At 54.0% G+C, this 8,218-nt stretch overlaps 2 protein-coding genes across 2 annotated transcripts in view; both read left to right on the forward strand.

Moving 5' to 3' along the window:
* Positions 1 to 658: 658 nt before the first annotated feature.
* GUITHDRAFT_78775 (hypothetical protein) lies at positions 659 to 1,236 on the forward strand (the record flags this gene model as incomplete). The annotated part of the gene is made up of 3 exons (XM_005823576.1): positions 659 to 709; positions 915 to 971; positions 1,150 to 1,236. Coding segments are annotated over 3 exons (195 nt in total), but the record flags the coding sequence as incomplete, so codon positions are not given.
* Positions 1,237 to 1,932: 696 nt separating this feature from the next.
* The window catches only part of GUITHDRAFT_117197 (hypothetical protein), a gene marked incomplete at both ends in the record, with an annotated part of 9,426 nt that continues 3,140 nt past the window's right edge, over positions 1,933 to 8,218 (forward strand). The window contains 17 exons of the mRNA XM_005823577.1: positions 1,933 to 3,493; positions 4,430 to 4,513; positions 4,933 to 5,016; positions 5,065 to 5,132; positions 5,177 to 5,242; positions 5,314 to 5,374; positions 5,438 to 5,593; positions 5,637 to 5,661; positions 5,919 to 6,074; positions 6,121 to 6,346; positions 6,395 to 6,452; positions 6,643 to 6,713; positions 6,839 to 6,876; positions 6,919 to 7,022; positions 7,141 to 7,198; positions 7,555 to 7,646; positions 7,861 to 7,925. Of these exons, the coding sequence (XP_005823634.1) occupies positions 1,933 to 3,493; positions 4,430 to 4,513; positions 4,933 to 5,016; positions 5,065 to 5,132; positions 5,177 to 5,242; positions 5,314 to 5,374; positions 5,438 to 5,593; positions 5,637 to 5,661; positions 5,919 to 6,074; positions 6,121 to 6,346; positions 6,395 to 6,452; positions 6,643 to 6,713; positions 6,839 to 6,876; positions 6,919 to 7,022; positions 7,141 to 7,198; positions 7,555 to 7,646; positions 7,861 to 7,925 (2,973 nt within the window). The remainder of the gene's footprint in view (positions 3,494 to 4,429; positions 4,514 to 4,932; positions 5,017 to 5,064; positions 5,133 to 5,176; positions 5,243 to 5,313; positions 5,375 to 5,437; positions 5,594 to 5,636; positions 5,662 to 5,918; positions 6,075 to 6,120; positions 6,347 to 6,394; positions 6,453 to 6,642; positions 6,714 to 6,838; positions 6,877 to 6,918; positions 7,023 to 7,140; positions 7,199 to 7,554; positions 7,647 to 7,860; positions 7,926 to 8,218) is intronic.

The following is an 8,218-nucleotide window of genomic DNA, read 5'->3' on the forward strand; positions in this document are numbered from 1 at the left end:
CAAGTGAGCTAGCAAGATAGAAGTGATGAAGGTGACGAGGAAAGAGCTGAAGAGCTAGAGGACAAAGAATTCTTCTCTGAGATTTGGGACTAGGAGTGAACTCTTGGACGGTTCCGTCGTCTCCATTCACAAGGTCAAAGGCTACTTCAGCGCCTCCCCCCCCGCCCCTCATTTCTCTTCCCCCTCTCCCCTTTTCTTCTCTCTATCATCTTCTCTTCTCGTCCCCTCTACCTCTTCTGCTCTTCTCTACCCTCCTGCATCTCACCGGCTCCACAGAGCCTCTGCTTCCCTCCGCAGCCGTGCGGTCCGACCGCTTCGAGGAGGGGGCGGCACTGTGATGTCGGACGCTGACAAGGTTTGCTGGCATGCCGTCTTGTCTTGCATTCCTCTCATGTCTTGCATGAAGATCATTGTGAAGAAGCCGACAGAGAAAGAGAAAGAGATCGCTTCGAACTGGCCCACCTGGTGAGTGATAATACATCAGCAGACGCACCTGGCGGGGGCTTCTTGAGCAGCCCGTGTACCTTGATGGTTGTGCATTGAAATTTCTCTTTTCGCCTCTCACCATCCCTTTTATCGCATTTCCTTTCTCTGCTTCAGTTCCCTCCGTCCTCTCTTGTTTATCCCTGACATATCAGACTGACCGTGACTTAGGCAATGTGGAGTGTCGAAGTTCCCTTGGTCTTATGACTCCAGAGAGACTTGTCTTGTAAGTTTCAATATTTGCCTTCCCCCCACACTCTCTGCAGTCTCCTCGCCCCTTCCTCCCCCCCTTCCCACCCCACGTGCTTCCTTTCCCTGCTCAGCCTCCTCTGACATGCTTGGTCTTCGCCTCTCCCCTCCCCTTCTTGACAGTCTCTCACTGGAGTGATACTATCCTCGCTTCCTCGTGATAATTTTTGGCTCCTCTTCAGGTGCTCGAGGGCGAGGTAATTGTCACTCCCAACAAAGGCGAGCCTGTTAAGATCCAGGTCTTCCTTCCCCTTCAACTCCCCCCCCTCTCCCCCCTCCCGTCCCACTTTTGTTCTCCTCCTCCTCCTCCTCCTCCTCCTCCCTTTCCCTCCTGCTTTCCTGCAACCAGCTGTGTTCTCCCCATCCCTTCGGCCACCTTCCCAGTTCCTGCATCCTCCTCTCTTATCCGACCAACAGGCCGGCGACATGGCGGTCTTCCCGCAGGGCATGTCCTGCACGTGGGACGTGACGAAGGCTATTCGCAAGCACTACAACTTTGATTAGCCTGTGGATTCTGCTGTGACGGCGGCGGCCTTTGAACTTTCGAACTGTTATTTGAAGTATCGGAACTAGAGCTGCAGGCTGAGGGCCCCGGGCCCGGCCCACGGCTGGCGGGGGCCGGAGGGAAGAGGGGGCAAGGGAGTGAGGACTGAGACGGTATCTTACACGGTGTGTGTGGGTGAAGCTGATCAAAACGGTTGACCGTCCGCCGCAGTGTTCAAAGGTTTGCTTGTCCGATCATTCTACCAGTTCGTACTGCACTACCTCACCCGGCCGCAAAGTCTACCGTACAGTAGCACCGTACGGTGTATCAGATCCGTTCAGTCGGACAGCTAGGGCTTACAAATCCGCCCCAGAGTACGGTAAGGAAAAGAGAAGGGGCAGCAACGTTCGGTGGGTTCCTGGTGAAAAAAAAACAAACGAGGCTCCCACGACAAATTGCGGTACTGCTACCGGTGGTTTTCGGATTGTTTAGAGTACTACCCCCATATTCCCATCTGTGTACCGGTCTATCCCTGGGTACTACTGCTCGCATCCTCCAAATGTACCCACCCCCTTTCCCTCCAGGTACCAGAAAGTTCCTTTGCCTCCGCTCCCTCCCATCCTACACCGCACGTACTCGCTATGTCAGACAGGTTCTTTAATGCAGGCTGCTGGGACATCCAAGGTACATCCTGGCAAGAGTATGAGCGGTATCCAATGCTCAAACTTCCACCACCACCGGCAGCAGCAACAACAACACCAGAACCAGAACCAGAACCAGATCTAGAACCAGAACCACCAACATATGCTCCTCTTAATCATCATCAGGCTGAGGTCAGTGGAAATACGGAGTTTGCAGAACAAACCCAAGCACCTACTCATTCGGACCATGTTATGAAGATGATTGACAGCAACCTGCTGGACATTGGATTCGAGCCTCAACAAGGCTTCGATCAAACAAATCCGTTTTCCTCTTCGCTTCTCACATCCAACAAAGAAGTTTCGGATACGAACCAGCAGCTCTCCAGTGTCAAAGAAAGACCTGGACCTAGGCGAACTATGTTGACAGAATTGTTCCCGAAACAAGCAGCAAATCCGAATCCCATCGGGGAGACGGAAAGACAATTCTTGGATGAGGGCTGCACGGTGTTTGGCGACGTCTTTGGTAAGATTGAGCCCGATGAGTCGAGAGGAACTCTGTGGTCATCAGACGCATTGAGCCCAAGCACGTTGACACAACGTCTGACCTCAAGCAGGTTACCATGCAACGACATATTGAGCACGACAACAGATCAGATTAAGCTCCAGCGTGCAAGCGAAGCGACGAAAGCTCTCGACAACGAGCAGGCAGCGAGCACATCTTGCTCAAGCAGCGAGCACCTGTTGCTTAAGCAGCGAGCACCTGTTGCTCAAGCAGCGAGCACATCTTGCTCAAGCACTTCCTCGTCCTCCGGCTCGATGACTTGCGTGCCAACAACTCCCAAGGAGTCTTACTGCTCTAAAAGACAATTGGTTGCTGTGGAAGTTGACGGGCCTGCCCTGCCTGCTTTTCACAGCCACAAGTCAGCATTGCTGGATTCCATGTTGCTGTCGATTGTACAACAAACCAGCGCCCGGATGAACTTGGCTCCAGACAAGCTCAAGACGTTTGCATTGAGTCTCCTGCTAGATGCTTACGCTGTACAGACTGTTCTTCCATCGAAGCAATCGAATCAAGTGCTGCACTACAAAGTCCGGGCCTTTGTTGAAGCTCTCATCAAATCGCCACTCGAACTGGACAGCGAAAGTTCTTATGTCGTGTGCGTTCGTGTCGAGACGGCAGAAGAAGACTTTGATTGGACTGCTGCAAAGAAGAATCGAAGGATCATGTACAGAGAGCAGGGCGTGCTCTGGGAGCTCATCGCTGTCGTTTCTGCTGTCTCTCTCGAGCAGCCGACTGCAGAGCAGTTTCAACATCACAAAGTCAGGGTTATCAAAAGAACGATGGGCATTGATACCGACTCCCAGAACGAGCAGGAGCAGGAGCAGGGGGATCATAACTGGAGTGCTCAGCTGTCCAACTTTGCGAATAGAGCAGGCCTGCAAACTTGGGTTGTTGACGCACAAAACAGGAACAATTTCAACCAGTCCGTTATGCAGGATGCCGATGGGGTCTACAAGCTGGTGCTGATCTACTCCCCAGACAAGGCGGAGCGCGAGAACAAGAAGGTTGACCACAAGAACAATGCCAAGAAGCAGAAACTTCAAGAAAAGAAGAAGGCAGACGCCGCCAGGAAAGGTGAGAGTCTCAAACTCGATCTCGTGCCATTGAAGGAGCCTCGCCTTCGAGTGACTCCCACGGTTTGGCAGGCCCTGAGACCGTCACAGAGTCACGCCGTGCCCAGCGGGCCGGGGGGCCGCGGGGCGCGCCGCCGGCCGCCGCCCCGCACTGCGGACCTGACACCACCCGCCGGTCACCCGCCGCACCCGGGGCCGCCGCGCGAGCCTGAGTCGCCGCAGGCGGCGGCGGCCGCCGGGCCGCCCGGGCCGGTAGCCTTGCCGCTAGTAGCCTAGTAGTACGGTAAAGAGCCTGAGATCAAGTTCACTGCCACGGTGAGTAAAGAGCCTAAGATTTTTCGAACTTGCGGTCTGACCCGTTTGAATCTTGCCAAGCCTGTTGCCGCAGTGCACTGAACGGCGGGCCCCGGTACCGTGGAGCCCGGCTCCGACGGTCGGACCGACGACGATCATGAGGCGTCCGACTGCCGGCGGTAACCGTCACGGCCACGGCCGGCGTCACGGTTCAAGTCAGTACGGTAAGTCGATTCAGCCGGGGCCGAACCGTTGAACTTCCCGGCCGCCCGGCCCGGGGGAGTCCGCCGGGCCCCCGGGAGTCCGGGCGGGTCGCCGCGTGACAGTGATCATCCGATGATGAGTACCGTACGGTCATGGCGATCGGACCGCCGTACGGTAACGTTAGTACGGTAACGGGCCGGCGGCCGGGCGTCCGCCACGTACGGTCCCGTCGCCCGGCCCGCCACCGCCGCCGCCGCCGGCTCCCGGCCCGGCGGGATCCGACGATCCCGGGCCGCCGCCCCGCCGGCGGCCCGCTGTCCGATCGTCCCGGAGTCCTATCCGGCGGGACCCGACACTGATCCCATCCGACAGCGGCTCCCGTGTTGCGCCGTGACAGACAGACATCTTCCATGCTTTGTGATGCTCTGGCACTCCGCAGCCGGCTCAGTAGCATGTGGCAGGACATGGAAGCCCGTCGACATGAACATGGCAGCAGCTACTGAGCATCAAAGAGGAGGCAGAGGTAGACAGCGTGAGGCAGAGGGCAGGAGGAGGAAGGGATGAACGGGATAACGAGGAGACTTCGGTGGATTCAGATATCAGAGTTGGAGTGGGTCGGAGGGATGAGTATCAACATTGATGAGAGCGTAGGAGATGGTCATGCGACAATGGTGCAGAAGCTCAAAAAGTGTTAATTAGGTAGAGGAGAGCGAGGAGAAGGTGGTGTGGCAAGAGCAGAGCTGACAGAGGAGGAGGTAGCGGATTCGCAAAGTGAGTCGTAGCAGCTGGATGGATAGCATTACAGCGAGGGAAGTAAATAGCGAGTGGATCAGCAGTGATGAACATGATTATCACAGGCCGTCACTTCATACGCTTATATCGTAGACACATGTACATCTCATTCATTTCACATTCTCCGCGATCTCTCATTCTGCTGCACAGAAGCCTCCCTCGTTGGGACGAGCGCGATGAAGGTATCCATGCAAGAGCAGATCGCTTTCTGTGTGATCGCCTGGTTCGGCTTCGGTCAGGATGCGCTGATACAGCAGGCAACAGCTGACTCTTGCCCGGCAGCTCATATCACACCCTGCGATACCCTGCGACCCGTCATGTCGAGCCGAGGGCATGCGGAGAGGAGCCTGGTGAGCCGACATGCGGTGCGTCCTCGGTGAAGGTGTTGGAGCAGGTCCGGCTGAGAGGAGGAGGGAAGCAGAGCTCGTTCCAGAAGGCATTCACGGGGATGCAAGATTCGGTAGGGGAGGAGATGGGGGTTGGAAGAAGGAGGATGACAGTGTTGAGAGGTTTGGGACGAACTGCTGGCAGAGAATACGGGCGATACTCCGTGAGTGGCAGCTGGACATGTTACAGGATGATGATGAGAATGGTGGTGGAGAAAATGATGATGATGTTTGAAGAGATGATGATGGAGATGATGATGGTGGTGGAGATGATGATGATGTTGATAACGTTTATGACGATGGTGATGATGACGACGACAATGACGATGATGTCAACAACAGTCTTGAGGAAGGGTTTGAAGACACACGGTTGTTTCAGAAGCTGTCATCGTTCGACCCCAGACTCTTCAACATCACCGACGAAGGTTCTTACGAAGCTCTTGTTTGTGCGCCTAACAGGCTGCTCAGACTCGAGCGCGGGAGAAGGACCCAGGTGAAGGACGTCTGACGTCTCTGATTGCTTGCTTGTCGTTTCATGGCATCCTGTTGTCTCCTTCCTGTCCGCCTCGTCCTCTCCTGCTCATCTTGCCCTCCTCTCCTCTCCTCCCTTATTGCCCCTTTTACATCAGTAGTTTACCTTGCACCTCCTCCCATCTCCCTCTTCCCCACCGCCCTCTCTCTCTCCTTCTCCCTCTTTCGCTCGTTCTCCCTCTTCCTTTCCCTTTCTCTTCCCTCCTCACCCCATGTCAGATCCGTGAAGGCAGAATACTTCCAAGATCGAGGTCAGAACGCTTCCTCCCCTTGCTTGCACACAAGCTGGGATGGGGCGAGCTGGGAAGGGGACGTGCGAGTTCCGCAAGACTGCGGAGACCTTTGGAAGGCTCTCCTGCACACCAGATGGGGAAGGTGAGGCCGCAAACTGTGGCTGGACCCCAGCTGACTTTGATGACAGTCGAATTGTCCTCGACAAAGGGATTTGGAGGCTGCACGACTATGGCGAGTTGATGCTGGGAGGAGGAGAGCGAGGAGCTGGAGGGCAGCTGGAGGAAGAGGTGGGACAGGGGAAGGAGGGAAGCTTGTCCGGTCTGCAGGTGGAGGGGGCGGGGGCTGGTAGCACGGAGATCAATGGCTGTTGGAACTTGGAAGACAGGCGGAGGAACGTCGAGAACTCGTTTCGAGTGAGTTGCATGGGAGGGGATGGGGAGAGGAGGTGAAAGTTGCTGCAGAGCCTGACCTTCAACTACTCGGACGCTCTCGAGAAACAAGCGAGAATCCTCAGTCATGGTCTGAACGTCTTCCTGTCCCCTTGCCAACACGCTCACCTTCATGGCCCGTCCTCTGCGATGATCTTGTCTTCTCGACCTCTTGCTCAATTCCTTCGGTTCTTCCGTGTCTGTTCCTTCTCCACGTCATCGTTCTCGATCTTTGTGATGTAATCCTCCTCTCGCCTCCTCACTTGGGTTGTCTCATACAGCAAACACCTACTGTCTCGACATCATGTCTGGCTCCTGGAGCTTCAATGACTGTGAAATTCGCTCATACAAGGTGCCCTTCCTTCCTGCCTGCTGCCTGCTGCCTGCTGCCTGCTGCCTGCTGCCTCCTGCCTCCTGCCTCCTGCCTCCTGCCTCCTGCCTCCTGCCTCCTGCCTCCTACAACTGACGGTGCACTAGTCAACGTGCTTGAGAGGTAGCTCAAGCTCGTCGCTGCGGTCTGACTTCTACCTTCCTCGCTTCTTCCTCACGCGCCGCAGACTGCAGAGATGCGTTATTGGAGGAGACGATCCGGGGACATCGGACAGGGAGAACTCGCCGGCGGAGATGATGCAATACGTGAATGAGATCCGAAAACGAGCAGGTTGTTCCTTCGCATGCCTCGTACCCTTTTACCGAGTTGTTGAGATGTGTTGTACTGAGCTATTGAGATGTCTTGTATCAAGTGAAGTATATTGTATCTAACATTGTTGTCGATGCAGAGAACGGAGTGATTCTTAAGGACACTGCGACAGCGTACTTGACTGACTGTGAGATTTGGTATAACCTGCTGATCGCCTTGCACGCTGCTTTCCATGCTTCCAGTCTGCCAGTCTGCCAGCTTGCCTGCTATCACTTCCCTATTCCTCCTCCTTTCTCTGCTCATCCTCGATTCTCCTTCTTGACGCTCGTGCTCTCTGTGTTGCCCCTCGCTCCTACTGTCACACCTTCGCCTCTTCTTCCTTGAAGTCTCCTCCTTCTCCCTCCCCTCCCCCCATCTTCCCCTCCTCTCTCCCTCCACTCATGTCTCCCTCCTCGCTCTCTTCCACTCATCTCTTTCTCCTGCCTCTCCTCAATTCATCTCTTCTTTCTCCTCCTTCTCGACAAATCTCACGCGTTTCCTCCCTTGACTTCAGTTTCACCGGCTCTTATTACGGGAGCGCGATCTCGTGCAAGGAAAACTCTAGCGCTGTTGCCTTCAGCTGCAACTTCAGAGAGAACTCTGCAGGTCAGCAACGAGATTGCAAGGCAGTTTCTTTGGCTCACCTTGATGCCAACATGTTGCCTCTGAAGTTTCTGCCTCTGTTCTCCTTGCATCTACTTCTGTCATTCTTCTCTCTCTTTTTCTACTTGTACTGGATCTTACTTTTCCTCTTCTCTCTCTGTTTCTTTTTCTCATTGTTTGTTGTATGGTTTCATGGACCATCTCAACATTTCCGCAGCAATCGTCATGCATGACTCATGCGGGATTATCTTGACCAATTGTTCCTTCAAGAACAATGACTTTGTAAGCATACCGTTGTTATGCCATGTTGATATGATATGATATGATATGATATGATATGATATGACATGATATGACATGATATGATATGATATGACATGATATGACATGATATGACATGATATGACATGATATGATATGATATGATATGATACGAAATGATATTACATGACATGGAATGATACGAAGTGTTCCTATACGATATTACTTGGCATGATATGATCTTGATATGATCTTGATATGATCTTGATATGATCTTGATATGATCTTGATATGATCTTGATATGATCTTGATA

This window comes from Guillardia theta (genome assembly GCF_000315625.1).
Source record: "Guillardia theta CCMP2712 unplaced genomic scaffold GUITHscaffold_106, whole genome shotgun sequence".
Classification (NCBI taxonomy): domain Eukaryota; class Cryptophyceae; order Pyrenomonadales; family Geminigeraceae; genus Guillardia; species Guillardia theta.